Genomic DNA, 20,818 nt, shown 5'->3' on the forward strand with positions numbered 1-20,818 from the left:
CAAAACGAAAGGTAATAACAGATTAACTAAATATTTGATTTATTAGTGATTTGTTCTTTTCTTTAAGTGGTGTGGATGCTATCAATATGATATGGGAAGTGGATCCAATGCTGTTCTTATGGCGATTGTTGTTCTGCCATCTCGTTCGCACACCCTGCGGCCTTGCCGGCCACCTTGTTTGTTTTCGTTATGCTGGAAAAAAACTCATTTTATAATAATAAATAAAGGCGACTGACAAAAGAGTGAGATTGATAAACAAAGAGCGCTGATCGATTCGCCTGGCAACCCGTTTTAACGGGACAGCGCTCCATAAAGCGAGATATAATGAATAAAGCAAATGAAAAATAAGGCAAAAACCGAAACTGCAGCTGGAAGTTTTATCTCATTTCACATTGCGGAAGTCGGCGAGGGGTGTTACGAAAATATGACCCTCACACCCGCAAGCCGGAAGTTTGGAGCAAACAATTACAGACGAACGCAATTGTTCGGAGAAACAATTAAAACAAACGAATAATGAATGCATTTACATGAACCTACTAAGATCCATCAAAACGAAAACTCGGCAAAAACTAATTAAAATGTTAGGAAAAGTTCTTTTAACTTTAAGTCTTTGATGTTTTGACCACTTCAGTTTTCTATTTAAACAACGGCTAAAGATATTTTCCTATTTAAGAAAACTATATTTATTGAGGAATTTCGTAGTTTTTTTTTACCATTTCAAAATGCTATTGAAAAATAATTACTTTTAAGAGAGAAAACTAGTTTTATTTTTATCAAAATTAAGTTTTGTATTTTTCTTTTCAATAATTGTTAAATAATATTGTATACTGGCATTGATGTGGTTGATTTTGTTATTTGTACATAGGTTCTAAAGATAGCACTAAAAAATGTCAATATTGCATTCTGATTCATGTTTTTCTTTATGCCAAGAAACATTTGACAATTCAATGTCAAAGGAGTTTTCCTGATACAGTTTTAATTAACATGTGAACGGAGCTTGTTTATAAACAAATAGTACATGAAGGTATAAGTAAAAGGTAGTTTCGCTGATAAGACCGCGTTACGAAACATTTTCTAAGAAGAACAGCAGTTGGCCAGCAACTGATAAGAAGGTGAAACAAAGAAGCAAAAATGCCACAAGGCGATAAGTGTGGCGCCGTAAATCGTAAAATTCTTTAACAAATGTATTTTGGTTATTTGGACTAATCGCAATGTGTTTAGTAGATAATAATTTTCAAATTGGCGCTCAATAGCAGCAAATCGATTGGTTTTTCAGGGCTACCTTCCACACAAACTGATAGCGCTATCGATAGGCAGGTATTTATTGGGATTTTTTAGTATCAAAATATACTTGGTTTTTCTGCGTCTTTTTCCACGGAAGCTGTTAATTAAATGAAGTGAAATTAATTGCCATCGCGAAGTGGCTTTAATTAAAAAGCGTTCTTAGAAGGTAAAGATGGCCCCTTGTGTGAATTGGAGTCCTTAAAATGTGAAATTAGCAAGTGAAATGGGTGAAATTCTTGTGTTGCGCCTATTTTGGCACGGCCCATTGTTGTTTTTGTGTTGCGGCAGTGATGCGCAGCCTGTCCTCTCTGCTGGAAATCAACCGGATCTAGCTAGAAACCCGCCCAACTGACACCGCCAATAGCCAGAAGACACAGATTGATCATTTTTATGTTTTTGCAGTGTTTCGCTCGTCGTGATCCGAAAAAGTCGTAGACTAGGTGCAACAGGTGCCAATCGCAAGTGAAAGCCAGTCGAGAGTAACAGAAAAAAAAGAAAGGCCACAGAATGCCGCCCGTGCAGTAAGCAGATTGTCCCGCCCCACTTTCCAAACGTCCTTGGGCCTAAAACGCCCATTTATTGCATCATTTGGCAGGCCAAAAATCATCGTTTCACATTCGCATAAACCCGCATTGTGCTAGTTGCTAGAATCAGTAACCATTAAAGGCTAATAATGCGTATATCATGCCCTCATCCAACCTTAACCCTCTGCAAGCCATGCGGGCGAATTAGAGCCCTATGGAATGCAATTTTCCTGCCAGATGTTTACTCCATCGGTGACGTCATGGCAACATTCAAATTTATTTTTAAACGCCGCCACTTGAGCGATTGTGTGAGTGTGCGCCGTGTTCGTGTGTTGTTTACTATTTGTTTGTGCGTCTGTGTGTGTCGATTTGATTGAGATTATGTGGGCGATATTCGTGTTGGAGGCAAATCCAAATTTGAATTTGTTGCTAGAATTTCTAAACCATTTCATTGATTAAAACAGTAGTGTTAACCTTAGTTTCACCAAGGAAATGATTTGTATTTATAATTAAGGGATTTATCTTAATGTAAGCTCTTAAAAGCAAGCACATTGTTTTAGGAACTTTAAACATCGGGTAAACATAATTTATACTTTTAAAATTCAGTAAGATTTTTCCAATGTCCAACAGTGAATATGGTTGATAAATTCGAAAACACTTACCGAGTTTAGAAATCAGCAGTCGATCAAATATGATAGTTATTGCAACTTCAATAAAAGATTCATTATTTCAGCTTTTAAGCTATTTTCAACTTTGTGTTCTTAAGACCACCACCATTTACACCATTGTTTAAATGACTTAAACCAAGCCGGCTATGAAGTAGATAAATAAAGCAATCTTTTTGCGACGATATAAATATATAAAGTGCACAGAACCTGTTTAAAACTGATATCTTACCCATCACTGAAGTCATCACATCCGCACTTTTTAACGCTTGATATCCAACTGCCATGCGACACTCGCTGTAACGAAAGCTACAAATCCAAGGAATGCCAGAAAGCTCTTTCGCTGGGCATTCGATGGAAATATGATTCAGCCAACGTCAACAGAGCCGGCAAAGCGATAAGTCTCATTGTTTTGTCCAGTTTCTCGCTTCACGCCCTACCCTAAAGTTGTGCTCCTTCGCGCTATAAAAGCTATAATCATGATGTACTCCAAGGCTGAAGTGTAAAGGCTTCTAAACGCCATTGCTTTACCCCCAACTAATAACGATCTTCTTCTGACTTTGCAGAGTCCAGGCAGCAAACATGTCGCTAAGTGCAATGCATTGCACACGATGCGCCGATGGATTCGAACCCACCGAGAAGATCGTCAACTCCAATGGAGAACTCTGGCACACACAGTGCTTTGTGTAAGTATAAACTGTATAAATGTGAAAAATTCTACAAGCTCAGCGCAAAGGAAATTTAGGAAATTATTTGTTTAGGGTGTCCTTAAATTTTCGGAAACTTTTTTTTTAGTTCGAAAGATGTTTTATCTTTTTAGTTGTATTCAAAAGTTTAGCTTCAGCAAACGTTTTGAGTTAGAGTAATGATTATTGAAATTTTTTGCATTAAAGAAAACATAAAATTTCAATATAAGTGTATATTCAATATATTTATGTGTAATAAATGTATAATATAATTTTTAAAATTTTTGATGAATGTCGTCATTCTCGATAAGAATTCATCATCGCAGCTAAAAAACGTTCATGATTTATACAAAGCTCGTTTATTTAAGTTTTTATCAGTCCCTTTTTTGACTTGCAAACATAGAAGGAGAGGCTGTTTCATTCGCAAATCATCTACTCATGCTAAATTGTTTTTCAGATGTGCTCAGTGCTTCCGACCCTTCCAGGATGGAATTTTCTACGAGTTCGAGGGCCGCAAGTATTGCGAACGCGACTTCCACGTGCTGTTTGCGCCCTGCTGCAACAAATGCGGCGAGTTCGTCATCGGGCGGGTCATCAAGGCCATGTCAGCCAGCTGGCATCCGCAGTGCTTCCGCTGCCAACTGTGTGCCAAGGAGCTGGCCGACTGCGGTTTCATCAAGAACCAGAACCGCGCCCTGTGCCACGAGTGCAATGCCAAGGTGAAGGCGGAGATCACCGGCCGCTATGTATGCCAAAAATGCCAGTAAGTTTTGAGGCTTTTTGGCTTGGAAACGTGTGCTGATTCATGTGGTTGATGGTGGTGGTTCTCTACTTTTCAGTGGCCTCATCGACGAGGAGCCATTGCGATTCCGCGGAGAAGTGTACCACGGCTATCACTTCAGTTGCACGGCCTGCGGCACTGAGCTGGATTCCACGGCTCGAGAGGTTAAGAGCCGACCAGGATTGGCCGCCAACGATATGGTGGGTTTTGGGTTGAAAAATCCAGAGCATTATCTGATACTAGTTCCTATCATTTGAAGTTGACTTAAGTTCACAAACCATTTAACAACAAATGTACATTATTAACAATATTTGTTGTTTACATATTCCATAACAGAACGAACTGTATTGTCTGCGTTGCCATGATAAAATGGGCATTCCCATCTGTGGCGCTTGTCGTCGGCCAATTGAGGAGCGAGTGGTCACAGCGCTGGGCAAGCACTGGCATGTGGAGCACTTCGTGTGCGCCAAGTGCGAGAAGCCCTTCCTGGGCCACCGGCACTACGAGAAGAGGGGATTGGCCTACTGCGAGACGCATTACCATCAGCTCTTTGGCAACCTGTGCTTCGTATGCAACCAGGTCATTGGAGGCGATGGTGAGTGAATCTATTTAGTTTGTGTGTGTTCTAATGCAATTCTTTTCTTATATTGAACAGTTTTCACTGCCCTGAACAAGGCCTGGTGTGTTCACCACTTTGCCTGCTCCGTGTGCGACACGAAAATGACACAGAAGTCCAAGTTCTACGAGTATGACGAGAAGCCGGTGTGCAAAAAGTGTTATGAGCGATTCCCCAACGAACTGCGACGACGTCTGCGCACCGCCCACGAGATGACGATGAAGAAGAATGTCTAAGACAGTCTGGAGCCAGTCTTTAATCCACACCAAACAGTGCCTTTGTCGTTGTAGACCAGCTTTCTCTATCATATTTAACATTCGAGAAACGAAAACAAAACCAACTAAACCCAATTGTGCGTGTCTTTTCAATCTGTTGTAACCCTGTTGTGTGTAATTTCTAATGTAAAAAACGTGAATCAACGGCAGCTATAGCTAGGGAACAATAATTGTCTATTAACAGCTTTTAACGTTGTTATTTAATTGAATTTTATTTATATATAAATGTTTTTAAAATGATTTCAAACGTAATGCTTATTTGGCTTATTTGGGAATAACAAGTGGCACTAGTAGTGCCATCTTTTGTTCAAAAAAATATTTCGAGCTGCGGAAACACAAAATGCATTTTTCTGGTTACAAACTCATCAGTTTGGCGATAAGGGATCGGGCTGTTACAATGGCTATGTTGTTCAGATAGTTAATACCATCAATATGAACTATTTGGTGAACCTTCAGCACCTCCGATAAATAAGAAATCTGTGCTGGATTCGGCTTATGTGGAAAGTCTGTAAGTACCATAGATATTACATATAAATCTTAATTTAAGTTGAAGTAATACAAACCTTCAATCACGCAAAGGTTTGTGTTACAGGGAGTTGTGAAGTCCAATGGATAGCGACGAATGTCCTTCTCGGTTATATCCTCCACATTGGTGTAATCCAGGTACATCACACGACACTCAGTCTGCGACTGCTTGGTAGTTATAATCTGCTCCACTCTGCCACGATACCACAATCCCTCGAATCTGGCGAGCACATATTCTCTTGCGCTGTCAAAAATGGAATTAAAGGGATCAACACAAATTAACAGGAAATAAATAAACAAAATAATTACACTGGTTTGTACGGCTCCGAATTGGTAATTTCCGACAGGCGAGAATGCAAGGTGGAAAACTCACAGGCGTAGGTGCTGTCAAATGCCCCAAAAATACCGCGAGCCATTTTCGAATTATCCACAACGAATACATCGATACCTTCCTTACTTTGGATTGAAAAGCGACGTAGCTCAAAGGGCTAAAAAGAGGAACATTTTTTTTTTTTAATTTTGGTTTCTAAAAAGAAATACTTGAATATACTTACAGGTTTCAGCAATGGTTCGTTTTTGGGCTTTACTATCCCATTAACTTGCGGATTATTTCTTGAGATAGACAGCAAATCCAATTTTTCCTTAAGTTGTGGCAATCCCAAGGGAATGGCTTTATCACTTGTTGAAGTAGTTTTTGAAACTAAGCATTGTGTTAAAAATTCTTTGACTTCTTCATCTTTAGATTTTGCTAAAGTTCGAGGAGCTGTTTTGATTTCTTGATGAGCGGAAATTAGTTCTACATCTTTTCCAGGCAACGCATTATCTTGCGAATCAAGAGCAAGTTTTTTTGTGTTGGGTTCGTCTTTAATAAATTTAATTTCTTCAGCTTTAGTTTCTTCAGGTTTTTTGTCCTTTTCAAGATTTAAATGAGTTTCCTGGGTAACCTCGGATATATTTGAATCTTTCACATCCTTTAATCCTTTACAACGTAGAAATTCCGCCAATATTTCTCTTGGACTCAGTTTTTTTATATCCTGTTCTTGAATATCGTTTTTATTCACAAATGAGCGGAAAAACTCGCTGAACTGTTCAGTTGGATCATCGGCCTTTACATTATCCTCAGCGGTAGGAATTCTTTCTTCTTGATTCTTAATTTCAGCATTCAGTGTTAAGGGTTTTAAGGGTTCCTGGGACACAATATCTGATGTTGGAGACTCAGTTTTTGGTGGATCATTTTTACAGACTTCAGAAATAGTTTTAATAAGATTAGATCGCGAAAATTCCTGCGCAACGGCAAGGATTGTTTCTTCTTGATTTTTAACTTCGGCGTCCAGTTTTTTCAAGGATTCCTGAGACTCTTCTTTTGGTGGATAATTTTTGCAGACTTCAGAAACGGTTTTAGTGTGATTAGGCTCAGCAAATTTCTGTCCAGCGGCATCTCGCATCTTTGCATTACTAGCCTCTAGGTCTCTTAAGAAATTCTGAAGCTCTATTTCTCCTGGTCGAGGATCTGATTTTTGTTGCTTCTTAGTTTGACTAGTCTCTTGGTCAATAGAGAAATACGGAATCATTGTTTTTCCTTCTGATTTTTTTGGGTTATTAATAAATGAGTCAAAAAACGTTGATTCCCGCCCAGATGTGGAATTAGGCAGACTTGTTGCCTTATTCTTTGAGTCTATGAAAGGCAGCATTTTTTTAAAATCCTGTTCTTTGATATCCTTACTTAAATTCTCTGATTGGCCCAGAACTTTTGCGTCAGGTTCAATATTTTTTACAAGTTGCTGGTGCACAACAGCTGTAGCTTGAGACTGAACTATTGGTGCATTAGGAATCGATTGTTTCGTTATAGTGGATTCCTGTCCAGTTGGGGAATTCTGCTGCTTTGGCACTTCATTCTTTTTGTTGTTAAAAGAATTATGGGTTTCATACACCTTTCTATTGGAACAGAAATCTCGTATCTTTGCATTAAGAGACTGTTTTGTATCCGGATACAGCAGTTCCACATAGATGCATCCTGGGGTTTTTTCGTGAATTGCAATAAACTTTTCACCTTCAAATTGAGAGACGAAGGCGATGACTTCGTCGGTGATGGCATAGTTTGGCACATCCTTAAGCTGAACCAGCAGACTTAAACAGGGAAGCGAGACCAGTTCCATGTTAATCTCCCGCATATCCGAAACTGTTCTTGACTTTGTGATTCCTTGATCGATGAACAAAAGGCGAGCACTGTTATTGGATAGGAAGTTCATCACCCTGGCACGCTGAAACATTCCATTGTGACGAGCTAGGCAGAGACCAGGACGTGGCTTTACCATATTGGGCAACTCATTTCCAATGGCATTAACCTGCGAAGAGTGCAAAATGTGTTTCATAAGAATACTCATCAGAAATGTTCCCTAACAACGAACTTTCTCCAAAGTAGTTTTTAAATAATTTAAAATTGCAAATATTAAGGTTCACTTGATTGAGCATTACGAGTTATGAAAAAAACCAAATAGGGCGTACAAGTTTTTAATCCTTTAATTTGTAAAGAAAATTTTGAAGTTTAATGAAGGCCATTTTATATTCTATGAGATCAAGGGGTGATATGTAAGTATTTTGTATTAAGTATGGATAGATATTGAATTTTTTAAGAAGCTCTGAAACCAGAAATATACGTTCCATCAAGAACTTGCCATAAACTACGTGTTTTTGCAAAGATTTTACTTATGGAAAGTTCGGGTGAATGAAAATTGACTGTATTTGTATACAATACCTTCTCGCACACTTGGGCAAATGCCCTGTCAGCAATTTCGCTGGCATCGCGTATGTTGCATCGATTCGCGGATCGGAATCCAGTGATGCACACCAGACTATTGCTGGGCGGCATGATCGCATTTGGTGGTGAATTATTTTTGTTTTTCGTTTTGATGCCGCTGATATTTGAGGCGTTATTGTTGATTGGGATGGGAGTGGGATTCGGTGTAGTAAGATTGCCTTTGGGAGCAATGGAGCGGGTGGTATTGACGTTACTGCCTATATCAAAGCTCCTAATATCAGGAATTATGGTTGGAAAGGGGGCTGGAGATGGAGATGCCCCTACTACGGTTTTATCAGTATTAACCACCGCACATGCTTCCTCCAGCGATAACTCCTCGCTCGTCAAGTGCACCGAATAAGATTTGGGGTGGACCAGAGCGGGCAGCGGGAAGCAGATATAGCGATGACGTGGCCAGTCCTTCAGCTGGCAGTCTTTGGCGCAGTAGAAGTCCCCGCAGCGCTGGCAAACTCTAGCCGCCACGGCTGCGCAAAGGACACAGGTTCCTTTTCCCTCCGGCAACTGCAACATTTCGATTTTTTTCGGGTTTGTCTTGGTTTTCTTAGGGGCTTCTATTGATTTGATTTTTACCTGGGCACCTGCGACTGCCTTCGGGGCTGCCATTTTTTTCATTCAAAATTTCTGAAAAATTCACTAGAAGGACGATTTAATCAACGTCAAAGCTCCGACACAAAAACCCAATGGCCCGCAGTGTAACCGTCTGTTGAAATCGGGGTTTCCCACTAAATTCTTACGCTTTCTCAAAGAAATCATACGGTATATTTCAACAAAAATACTAAACTTCCGTTGGACGAGAAAACAAATGCGCGGGAAATTTAAAAATTAATTGATAATAATTTGTTAGTTATATAAGCCAGGAATAGCGATGCATAAGTTTAAGTACTTATTTTTTTACAAACTATTATACATATTATATTATACATAAGATAACAAAATGTTAATGCAAAACAATTTTATTAGAATGGAAAAACTACTGTAAATGTTAGGGCCGGCAGGTGTCGTATTTGTAGCACAGTGTAAACAGCTGTTAGACTGCCGTATTTAGTTATCGGCAGAACTTGTTATCGATAACGCTGGCCAATATTCAATTCCGCTGTCCGAATTGAAATGTTCGTTAAATTCATTTACAATTTATATATCTCATTAAATCGTTGGAGTCATTAAAGTTGGTTATTTGACGAAATATTTTAACTATTGCTTTGCTAATTCAATAATTATTAACTGATAGTTTGACTCCAGAGATGTGCACCCAAAGTTCTAGTGTCTGGAGTGATCCAACAAGCTGCGCATCGTGGCCAGAACTGCTGGATGATGGTTCTGTCCACTTTCAGACATTACAGAACCCTTGCCAGAGAAGGAAATCAGCTGGAGAGGATTGCCTGAAAAACTCACTGAAGTTTCGAGGCTAGTTGCCAGAATTTTGACACTTCCGGCACATTAAAGAAGGCCATGACCCTGTTACCATATGCGATTGTAAGTAGTGCAGCGGGTTTTATAAAGAACTCGTGGTTTTCAAAACCACAGCTGCTTCAATCCTGGATCGCAGAAAAGTACCCTTAGTGCTCCTGCACCATCTGGGGTGTGCTCCTACGCCTGCGTCCACTGGAACCGGAGTCACGAGCGCATTCACACCGGCGAGATGACCTTTAGTCGGACGGGGCAGCTCCGAAAGCACGAGAGGCGTCACAATGATAAGCTGGAGACGCCGATTTTGGCCAGTGCACTCTGAGTCGCGGTCAAGGTGAGCGCTATCTATACAGTCTAATCAGTGGTTTTGGGAGCCTCCTTCAATGCCCAGGTGATGCTTGCAGCTCACAACCGTTCCTATTCTCAAACCGACAAGATGTTCCGATTTAAAGCGATGCTGGTTGTCATCCTGGTGATGCTGATTGCTGAAGGCAGCCACTCTTTACACAGGCAGACGCGTGGAGTTCACGTTAAACTGCCAAGGTAAGAACTTATCTTATATTATAGTAAAATGGTATTCTAATTAAGACATCTGTTTCTGACAGTGGCAACTCGGCGGCAGTGTCCAGTGCAGTGCGCAGTTTAAAGGAGAAGGTTGAGCAGCAGACAGAGGTTCTAAGCCGCCTGACCAATGCCACGGAGAAACTGGCGGATAGCTCGGGGGCCATTCTGCGTAACTGTGCCCTGACCGACAAGTACGGGTACACCCGCATCCAACTGGAGGAGGGCAGTCGTCCGTTCGATGTCTTCTGCGAACAGGCACTCGACGAAGGAGGCTGGACATTGGTGCTGCAGCGATTTAATGGCACGCAGCGCTCGGCGAAGGAATTCCGCGATGGCTACAACAGCATCGCTGATGGGGAGTACTTCCTGGGCACCGACAAGCTGTACGCGTTGACTCATTCGCGCGACCACGAGCTACTCTTCGTGATGGAGTTTGTGGACATGACCACGCGCACCTATCAGGCGCAGCGGTTCATCCTGCAGAGTCCCACGGCTTACCTCACTTGGGGAAAAGAGCAGGACACCGCTCGCTACAGTTGGTCTTTGTGGGAGCAGGAGATAGCACGCTTGCCAGCGGGAGAATCATGGGAGTCATACGAGGACTGCTCTTCTGATGTTTGCGGCCCGGAGCGCTTGTGAGTTCTATTTGCTTACGTACCATTCCAGACGAACAAGCTAATTCCCTTTTCTTAGCATTGTCTTCCTGCTAAAGTGGAACTTTGCTCGGCAGAACTTTAGTCCCATAATGGGACGTCCGGCTATACGGCTTTACAAGCTTCTGCTGCGCCCATCCAATGCCTACTGGACTGTTCGAAACCCATGATCTACCATAACTTATACAATCCTGGTTTGATTTTCGTTCTACTTGTTTTACGTCTAAATGCTCCCTAAATTAATCTTATGCTTAGCAAACCATTTGTTTGTGAAGACATTGTCAGACTTAATTGGATTAATTTTCCACTTCTAATTCTACTTTTAATTCCGTATAATGAACGCTAAAAGTCTACCTTTTTAACCTCTGTTCCACAGAAAGAAAACACACACATGAAGAAATTTGCTTTTTCAAATGTTTTATTGCATGCAGGTAAGAGTTAGTAATGTTTCGTCTTGTAATTGGTTTACATTTGCTTTGATTTTGCAATTATCCTACAAGTTACAACAAGTGACGCAGTTATATGCTATATATATCCGAATAGTGTATAGATGTATATCGGGATTGTATGGTATAATCTTTGATGAAATTAAATAATAATTGAAGAGACAAACTTGTACTCGTTAATAACTAGGTTGAGAGCACATAAGTTGTTGTTTGATTTCCATTCGATCCTATTTGTACAATAATGTTTATGTATATTTATATATGCTTGTATATATATAAATATGGTTAGTCATCTTTTGATTTGATTTTCATGCATTTCGAGTAATGTATCGTACTTGGCTTAATTTAGTTACGGGTTAACTACGAAATTAGTTTAGATCTTCGGGTGCTATTCCTCTCGTATGGCTCAATTCTCTTTGGGTTTGCATCGGGTCGTATTCGTATCTTTGTCTTCCATTATGGCGGCGGGATAGCTGCACTTCCACTTCCACTTGGGGTTCGGTTTGGGGGTCTTGATCAGAGTCAAAGGTAGGGGTCGGGTCATGGGGTCACTTAGTCTACAAAAGCGTTGCCTCTGGGTAAACGGAAATATGAAAAGAATCGGATTTAAATATCTAGCTGGACATGGGGGCAATCAACTTGGTCAACAGGTGAGAGAACAGGTGCATAACTGGGTGCCCATGGATCCTGTTTAAAGCGCCGAACCCAGCTCCATCCTGCGCTGATACTTACGCGCCTGCACGCTCAGATCGTCGAGTAGTAGTTCGCTGGAGGACTTGGATCGCTTGGGGAAGATCAGGGCCTTTCGCAAGGGTGTCACATGGGCAATGGCCACCTGGGAGCGGGACTGCGGCTTAGGCGGTGGCCTTGGCGCGCGCTTCTGCTTGTGCGAGGGCTTCCTCAGCTGCTGCACAAAGGACTTGCTGACGGTGGAGCCTCGATTGAAGTCCTCTGGAGTCTGGTTAAGCGTCGCATCGCCAGGATATTTCTGCAGCGCCTTGTGATCCTGCGACTTCAAACGCTCGAAGAGATTGGTCAAAGTGCGGGAACGGGGTGGCGATGGAGCGGGATACTTGTTAAGATTCAACTGCGGAGTGCTGTGCTTGGGCGTACGCCCCGCCCCCACACTCATGGCCGTGGGTGTGGTCGAGGCCGTCTGCGCCCGACTGGCGAACACCTCGTCATCCAGTTCGCTGAGGCTCACCAGCATGTGCTCGTCCTCGAAGAGATCATCGGTGTTGGTCTGCGTTTGCGTTTGTGTGCCCTTCTCGTCCTCGTTCTCGTTCCCGTCATCGTAGCAGGAGAAGATCTCATCGAAGGCCGCATTCACAATGAAGGACTCGTCCTGCATCTCCTCATTGTCCTCCAGGCTGGCATGTTTGCGCAGGGTGCCAAACAGATTCTTGCGATAGTCCTCGAAGGTGGACTGCTGCAGTTGCTCGCGGGATGGCTGCCAAAGGTGGCCGGAGGTGGCCAGTGTTTGGGTGCTGCAGCTGTTCGTGAGGACCCCCTCGTGCAAGGATTGCTGCTTTTGCGGCTGCGACTGTGTTCGTGAGCGTGTTTTTTGCTGATGTTGCTGGTGTTGCTGCTGGTGCTGCTGCAGGTGTTGCTGCTGCTGCTGCTGCAAGCGCTGGCGGTGCAATTGCTGCACCAGCCGCTGGCGCATCTCCTGCGAGCGGCGCTTCAGCTGGCTGTACCTGGTGCCAGAGGTGCCGCCCGAGGTGCCCTGCTCATACTTACTCAGCTCCCGGTCCGCATGGCGATCCTCCTCCTCCGCCAGGCGCCGCTGCAGGGCCAGCGTTTCGAAGGTGTGCACCACACTGCCCACGTGCGTGCTGATCTCGGGGATGCCGAGGTCCCCGCTGAAGAGGTCCGCATTGCGACGCGTCATCGTGGCATGGTGCCCATGGCCGGGGGCGTGGCAGTGGCGCAGGGGCGGCACTGGACAATCCCCGCCCGCGAGGGTGGGAGCATATTGCTCCAGGAACTCGCACGAATCCTGCTGCCAGAGCAGATTGCCCAGCTCATCGTGACCGCTGCTTCTGGCCTGGGAACTCGACTGGAGGTGTTTGTTGTTGTGAGCAGTGTTGTGGTTTTTATGGTTGTGTCGATGTTGTTGTTGTTGTTGTTGTGTGGTTTGAGTTGGCAGATATTTCAAGCAATTCGTTAATGAAACAAATAAACAAAACTCTGATTAGCCGAGTTGGGGACAAAACACGGTCTGATTTTTTTGGGTGCACTGTTATATGGTGGCTGGTGAGCTTTTTCTCTTTTTTTTTGTGGAGACAATGGGCCAAAGGGTCTGGGGGTCAGGGAGTTAGGGGGTCAGCGGGTCAGGGGGTCAGGGTTAATGGGACACTGGTGGGCCTGGCTTAAGTCTACAATAGAAGTAACTAGCTTAATACGCTTATCCATTCTATGTACACAGTTAACAATAAGCTTTATATATGCCATTTCAATGGCTTTCAATTGCGTTTCGACATTTGCTACCAACTAAATTAGTTTATAGACTAAGGTAAATATTCAATTCATTTAGAGGCTATCCATTCGTAAACAACAAGCTGCCCAAACAAATGGCATTCAAAACACTTAAACTCTTTCCAAGCCTTTGCTGTCTCAATATACCTATGATGCGGCAGCTGTAAAAATGCCAGGAATCGTCTTCCGGCAGCCGCAGCATCAAATTTGCATTGCAATCAGGTATGCGAATGCATCTTGCAGCTCCAAGTTCTATTTGCAAATTCTCTCAATCAAATGAAAACTTTCAACCATTTGGCGAACACAAATGTGTGAGTGTGTGTTTGTGTGTGTGCACAGGTATTTAAAGGATGTCCCAAAAATCCATCAGTATTCCATTATTTAAATATGTAGGTCCTACTTCAAGTACAATGGTTTCAAATTGCAATTATAAAAGTAATTAGTGAAACGACTGCACTTCATGTGGAATTTTAATTCCCAAATGCACACCAATTAGGATAATGTTAAGTAATACCAATTAAGAAAATTTAAAATAATAAGAAACAGAAATTACAGAGTTATATAAATGGAAATGCATTGTATACTGCAACGACTGGGTTGAATTTCCTTTTAAAACATTGTTTCACTGCTTAATGTGGCTGTATAATGATTTTAAGAGTAGCAATTACCGTGCCCATTTACCAATTATACAAAAGGCTTATATGTAAGTGTTAATTGGAAAGAACTCATTTTTATGATTGTGCAATTTATAATAAGCTTAGTTCTAGAGATGAGTTTGAGTTCTGTGAATTTTGTTTGTGCTCCAAACAAAAATCAGTTTTAGAAATCAAAGAAAGTAAATCAGAAACCTAGAAAAATGTGTGCAAATGCAGTTGAACTTCTATAACTCAAGCCAGGCAAAAATTGAGTTCTTTGTTTTATTATATTATAATTTAATGGTACCACTTCTAGTCCGGGCAGTTTGAGTTATGGAAGTTCCCTTTGAAAGTACTAAAAACAAAAACATAACTGCTGATTTTAGGGGACACCCTTAACCATTTTCCGAGTTAATAAGTGTGTGTGCTGGTGTCTAATAATAGTTATTATCAAATGGTAGGCTATCACTAGAGCTGGAGTAGTGCTGCTGCTGTTGCTGCGGTGGCAGTGGCAACACTTGGTTGCTGCAGCCATTGCGCTTGGCCGGCTTGCTGTTGTTGCCGCTGCTCTTTTGCTGTTGTTGCTGCTGCTGTTGCTGCTGTTGTTGCTGCTGCTTGTGCATGACCTTGAAGTCGTCCTGCGACTTGCTGCTGCTGCCCTTCGAGCCGTGCTTGCCATTCTTGTGCCCCTTGCCGTGCTTAGTGTGCTTCAGGCTGTGGTGCTGCTGCTGCTGCTGATGTTGCTGGTGCATCTGTTGCTGTTGCACATGCGGGTGGCTGTAGCGATCGCCACCGTGTTGCGGATGGTAGTGGTGCTCGATGTGGGCAATGTTGCTGCTGCTGTGGTAGTGCTGGTGTTGCTGGTGTGTCGCCAGTTGCTGGTGGTTGCTGTTGTCGCTGGCGGTGCCGCTGCTGCCGTAGCTGTAGATCTGCGACTTCGACTGACTGCGCAGCGGCTGTTGTTGCATCGTGGCCACACTGTAGTGGTCCAAACTGTCGAAGGTCTGCAGATAGTGCGGATTGATCTGGGTGCAATAGTCGCCGTTGTTCTGCTGCTTGCGATCCAGTGTGTTGCGCGAGTTGCTTCCGGGATGTTGCTGGTAGCTCAGGTGTTGGTAGTGCGACTCCTGCTGCTGCTGCTGTTGCTGCTGCTGCTGCTGCTTGGCCCCGTTTTTCATGGGCAGCGGGGGCGGCTGGGGCGACTTCCGATGACCGCTCGACTTGAAGCTATTGTTGCCGCTGTTCAGGGTCAAACTGTTGTTGCTGTTGCTGTTGTTGCTGTTGCTGTGGTTGCTGCTGCTGCAGTCCGATTTCGTCTTGATGGCCACAAACGCATTGGGCAGCGGCGGCAGCAGGGGCGGCGTACCGGTGGGCGTGGCTATCGTGGTCGAGGGCGAGCTGGCCACGCCCACTTCCCGATCCCGTTCGCGCTACGCGATGTGATGACCGCCAAATGTTCGAAGCACCGGCACGCTCTGATTTTTGTGGTGTTTTATTTTTTATTTCGGGAGGGGTTGTTGTTGTTGTTGTGGTTGTCGAGTGGGTGGTGTTACAATTGTGGTGTGCGTGAGTGTGACGGTTAAATGCGCATTGGTTGGTTGTTGTTATCGGAAAATGAAATGTCAGAGCGTAAAAAGAGACGAAAAAGGAAAAGAGTAGACACTTATCATATAAATTGTGTATGATATAAGTATTTAAATATTTTTGCTTAAGAAGAGTATACGTAGGTGTCGTGTTGTGAGTGTTAGTGTTAGTGTTCGGTTTTGTGGGGAATCGGGAAGTGCGTCCGTTGACATTTGTCTTTACTGTGTTTCTTGTTTTTCTGGTCACAAACCGATGGCGGTTCAAGTTGTTACTTCATATATACATATATCATAGCTAAGCTCGACTCACGTACAAGTGACAAGTGACTGGGCTACATGGTGCTCATCAAAAGGTATACAAAAATAAGAGTTAAAACAAAAGTCTAGCATTTGCGGGCTATACATATATTTACACAGTGTTTTCTTTTTGGTGGTCTATCTAGGTGCACAACGCTTGGCCAGCGCCTTGTGAGCTTCAAGACAATAATTATGCAAAACGTTCCACTTACATTAAGAATAGCTGCAGGTGCTTTTTTTTTAAGGGGGGCGTGGCTTAATTCGTTGGGAATTTCATGCAAGGATGCAATTGCAGGCAGGCGAGGGGAAAGTGCTAATTGGCGACCAAAACTTATTAAATTTTAGCTGCTGGAAGTTAAGCCAAGTCACACCCACACAGTTACACATGCATTTACATAACACTAATTAACCAGGCTAATTTGAGAAAAAAGCGAGCTGCAAGTTTGCATTAAGTTAAGTTAAACGAAGTTGTCGCATTTAAGGGCCTTAAGTAGTGACTTCTGTTGAGGCTGCTCTGGCTTCTTAGGTAATTTGTACATTAAATTAAAAAAGTTTCCGCGACGCAGCAGTAAGCGCAACTGTTTCTTCTGCCTTTGGCAGCTTTTTTCTGTCTGCGAAACACTGTAAATGCACTTTATGCATAGTCAAAAATGCACTCACACACATGAAGGCGGAAAAATGGAGAAATGGGGGGGAAAAGGAGAAAAGCCGTGGGGTGGTAAAGAAAACTTTCAGTCGCTCACTCAATGCACTCTCAAAGACACTACAGGGTGCACTTGTCGAGCAACTTGGCTCAACGGAAAAGTTGACAAGCATTGACATAATTTTACGCGCAATGACGACTTGAAGGAGCCGCAGGATGTGTCTGCATGTCGGTTCCTCGAGTGCACAAGTGCACAAGCACACCCCACTTACACTACCCTCTACCATTGCCATTGCCATTGCATTTTCTGCACCGTTTAGCTACTGGTATATTCGCCAAATTGATGGAGATTTAATAGACCTGCCACATAATTGTGGCTAATGATGGATGACTGCGAATCAAAGACCATCTGCTGCCCAGAAAAGTCCGCCGAAAATCAGGGAGCGGCGGAAAAGCGGTAGCAGCATCATCAACAGCAGCCGGAAATGGGAAAATGGGAAAGGGAGCGGAAAGGGGAACGGGAACGGGAAGAGTGGGCGAATGCTGGTGCTTTCGCCGGAAGTTCAACTCAGTGCCACAAAAATTTGAAAACTTTGTAAACAAAACTTTGAACTCGGCACTTTTGCTGCTGGCGCGAAACGAAACGAAACGAAAAACATCAGGCGACGATCCGCAGGACCTTTAGGATAAAAATGGCTGAGCTTCCCCTTCCCCTTCCCTCTGGCTGTCAACTGCACAAAGTTTTCCACACGGCAAATGGTAACTGAACTTGCTCAAAACTTGGACCAGGACGACGACGAGGACGAAGACAGGCACTGGAGTTCAACTGAAATCCACTCTGCATACAACAACAAAGGCGTTCATCAATTGTCCAGCGGATGTTGAGTTCAGCTGAAGCGGGAATGGGGTTTTAAAGGAGCAAAGGGGACCAGAGATGCAAATAGTGAGTGAGCAGTGACAACGACAACGACAACGGCAACGGCGACAACGACAGTTGCAGCCAGGCTTCCGCTAAACTCGGCTACATCCGCCCCCCAAATCACCGAACCACCCAAAAACGCCAACACAATGAAAAAATTCCCCTTAGTTCCACTTCTTTCTCAGTAGAACTAGATTCAAACACTTACAGTTTGTTTCTCCATCTCTCAAATCCACCAATTTCATTGCCAATAATAACCAAATTTTTTACTTAAAGCAGAGTTTCTTTTTTTTGCAAATTAAATAAAAGAACAAAACAAAATTTTACGCCTTAGGTCTTTCAAATATTTTCATTTTAATTTAATATTTTATTTAATTTATTCAAATTTATTTGCTTCCCCCATTTTGTCTCGCCCTTTTTTAAAATCAGAATAGTAAGCAACCTAATTATAAATTTGTTTCTTTTAAAACGAGTCTTTAAAACAAATAAAACGTGTGAACAATTCTAAAACAAAATATAAAATTTATAAAACTGCCGATTTAAATAGTAAGGCTTTTTTTTCAGTGCACCCATACCCGCGCACCGATCAACGCTAACTGCACTTCAAAAATGGCTTCTATCTGCCGTATACTAAACTACAAAGTAGAAATACCGAAGAAAAAGTAAATTTAAAAGAATATTCTTTTGTAAATATTACTTTGTGCTGCTGTTGTAGAAGTGGAAGATGGCTCAGCTCGTTCTGCATTTCATTTGAAGAGAACGATACAAGTTTTCCTACAGATGCTGCTGTCCACCCCCCTCCTCCTTCCTTTTTGCATCCCCTGTACACCCCTCTTTCACAACCCTTTTCCACCCACACGCATGAGATTGTTGTTGCCGCTTTGTGCACTATTGTAATAACTATCTCGGCGAGTGTTTGAAATGCGTTTACCGAAAACTTTTACAGCTCTGCCGCTGCGAGAGTGCAAGAATGTTTACGCTTTTCTTTCTTTTCTTCGACATTTGGGTGGGAGGTAGTGGGATGTCATTTTCTTATTTCAGATTTACATAAAACGGCACGTCGCTGTATTGCATAAAAGATGCCAAAAATAGTGCGCTCGATTTCTCCCGGGGAAATAATATTGCGCTTACTTTAAGTTGCACTATCAATTCGCCGTAATGAACTTATACACAATTTGAATTTTAATTAAAGTATAATAATATATGATTTTAACCCGATACATAATAATCAATATAAAAGTAACTCATATTTTTCACAATAACTTATTGGAAAGTTTTAATATAAAAGTTAACAAAAATGGTGGAGAAAACAAAACATCTTCTTAAAACATAAAATTCCACAAGAATTTTTTGTCATTTTTCATTTATTTTAATTTTTAAGATTTAAATAGAACGCCAATTTGTTGTGGTGCATTAAAGCTGCCCAAAAGAGTATGCAACGCCTTATGCGCTTGCACAATATATTACGCATACGCCCCGTTGTAAATACCCAGTAATGGCCCATAAAGATAGCATATTGGTGTAGTAATTGTCGAAACCCAAATCACGCCATAAATAACCGAAATGTACGTCCGAAAAATATGCGCAGCGAGCGCAGTTTAATTAAATGATTAACACAGATATTTACGGCACGAGACAGACGAACAGGCAAAAAAAAAAAATGAGGGGCTTTGCACCTGCAAGGACTTCCGCTTTTACGTCGCACACGAACACGGGTCAACAGGAAATACAAGTTGCGGTCGTGTCGCTTTCAACGCCAAAACCTCCTGTTCCCCGGAATTCCCGATTCACTCTACTATGGATACACCGGTGTATAGTGTATGCCATATCGCAGTGTCCTGGGAAACGGTCAATTGCTTTGCTTAAACATTCGGCAGTCGGCGGTTGGCCGGCGTTTGTTTTGTTTGCTGATTGCGCAAATATTTGCGCAGGCATTAAACGCAGAATTGATGGCCAAACGGGACGGTGCCGTGCGTCTGCCGTGACCAGCGCCCGGCCGAAATATAAATTTAAATATTAACGCCCCGACTTAACCTCGATGAGTCGCCATAGCCCTGCGTCGTCTGTAAGCTTTTTTTTTTGTTTCAGTCTCCTCCGTCTGACTTCTTGACCAAAGTGAAAGGCAAACGTTTGCCTTAATGTTAACAGCCTCGTTACTTTTTATTGCACGCACCGCGCCAAGTTAGAGGTCGAGGGTAAGCCCAAATTTTCTGTGTGGTCATTACAGGCACAGGCAAAAGCTTTGGGGGAAAAAAGGTACCAAAATTGTGATTATGGACACAAATTTGCGCTTAAATTGTGGGCATTTCCTTTCGCTTCTGTTGGTTAAGGCGTTGGCGCATTTTATTAAAAACCGCTAAGTCATTAAATTTTATTACAAGTTTAATTTTTCAATAAGGCCGCATAAACGGAGAAAAGGGAAATCCAAACGCGGCACATTTGCGGTTGTAAGTGAATTTCAAAAGGGATGAAATGACGTGGCCAGTTCACGGAATGATAGAAGTAAGTTCATCATTAACCTTAGTTTATTTTTATACTCAATGGTTTTTGTTTTTATGAGGACCTCATATTGTATTGAATTTTTAATCGGAAATAATGGTGGCTTGCTTAAAGAGATTGATGAAACTGTTAGTTTTAAAGATTCACATAAATTGGGTCTTGGGAAATAAGGTTAAATAGGACCTTTAAATTGGCTTGGGATCTCATATTACTTTTATTGATTCTTTTTGTAAAAAAGTATGATACCTTACTGAGAAATATGCGCCTTTTACATTTATCAACTATCCTAACAAGTATTATTTGATAAAGTATACATTTTATAATCCACATTTGATCTAAAGAGTTATTACTATTTTCCTCAGAGGATTCCATCAAATTAGTTTAGAAAATCTAACCGCACAAGCTTTAATATGTTTGTTAATTTAATGTAAAGGACAAAAAGTCATCACAAAGCTAACAGTTTAACTCGTGCATTACCAGTGTTGTCAAAAAATGACTATATTAAGCGCCGCTTAAGCAA

The 20,818-nt window shown here is 42.3% G+C and overlaps 4 protein-coding genes across 11 annotated transcripts in view; 2 read left to right on the top strand and 2 right to left on the bottom strand.

Moving 5' to 3' along the window:
- The first annotated feature begins 1,350 nt into the window (after positions 1-1,350).
- On the top strand, positions 1,351-5,071 carry LOC108143992 (LIM and senescent cell antigen-like-containing domain protein 1). 3 transcript variants are annotated; one of them, XM_017268610.2, is made up of 7 exons: positions 1,355-1,450; positions 1,687-1,805; positions 3,040-3,159; positions 3,617-3,922; positions 3,999-4,140; positions 4,277-4,535; positions 4,596-5,071. In XM_017268610.2, exons 2-7 carry the CDS (start codon positions 1,792-1,794, stop codon positions 4,790-4,792), a joined length of 1,038 nt encoding a protein of 345 aa, XP_017124099.1. In that variant the 5' UTR covers positions 1,355-1,450; positions 1,687-1,791; the 3' UTR covers positions 4,793-5,071. The 3 variants fall into 3 exon arrangements, with proteins under 3 accessions (XP_017124100.1, XP_017124099.1, XP_017124098.1); XM_017268611.2 differs by lacking the exon at positions 1,687-1,805 and having other exon boundaries at positions 1,351-1,450; XM_017268609.2 differs by lacking the exons at positions 1,355-1,450; positions 1,687-1,805 and adding an exon at positions 2,869-2,975.
- LOC108143991 lies at positions 5,025-8,874 on the bottom strand. The gene is made up of 6 exons (XM_017268607.2): positions 8,745-8,874; positions 8,112-8,675; positions 5,911-7,701; positions 5,666-5,844; positions 5,395-5,600; positions 5,025-5,337 (listed from the first exon to the last, which is right to left on the bottom strand). The coding sequence occupies exons 1-6, from the start codon at positions 8,784-8,786 to the stop codon at positions 5,186-5,188; spliced, it is 2,934 nt and encodes a 977-aa protein (XP_017124096.1). The 5' UTR covers positions 8,787-8,874; the 3' UTR covers positions 5,025-5,185.
- Positions 8,875-9,985: 1,111 nt separating this feature from the next.
- On the top strand, positions 9,986-11,228 carry LOC108143830 (angiopoietin-4-like). The gene is made up of 3 exons (XM_017268376.2): positions 9,986-10,124; positions 10,187-10,780; positions 10,839-11,228. Exons 1-3 carry the CDS (start codon positions 10,018-10,020, stop codon positions 10,966-10,968), a joined length of 831 nt encoding a protein of 276 aa, XP_017123865.1. The 5' UTR covers positions 9,986-10,017; the 3' UTR covers positions 10,969-11,228.
- LOC108143828 (hemicentin-2) overlaps positions 11,199-20,818 on the bottom strand; it is a 112,727-nt gene continuing 103,107 nt past the window's right edge. For 3 of the 6 annotated variants that reach the window (XM_017268370.1, XM_017268371.1, XM_017268369.1), the window contains one exon: positions 11,199-13,303. In XM_017268370.1, the coding sequence (XP_017123859.1) occupies positions 11,936-13,303 (1,368 nt within the window). In that variant the 3' untranslated portion in view covers positions 11,199-11,935. Of the gene's footprint in view, positions 15,833-20,818 lie in introns of all 6 variants that reach the window. The other 3 variants (XM_017268373.1, XM_017268372.1, XM_017268375.2) reach the window with 3 other exon arrangements.

The sequence above is a fragment of the Drosophila elegans genome, unplaced genomic scaffold, assembly GCF_018152505.1.
Source record: "Drosophila elegans isolate 14027-0461.03 unplaced genomic scaffold, ASM1815250v1 contig_468, whole genome shotgun sequence".
Lineage (NCBI taxonomy): Eukaryota > Metazoa > Arthropoda > Insecta > Diptera > Drosophilidae > Drosophila > Drosophila elegans.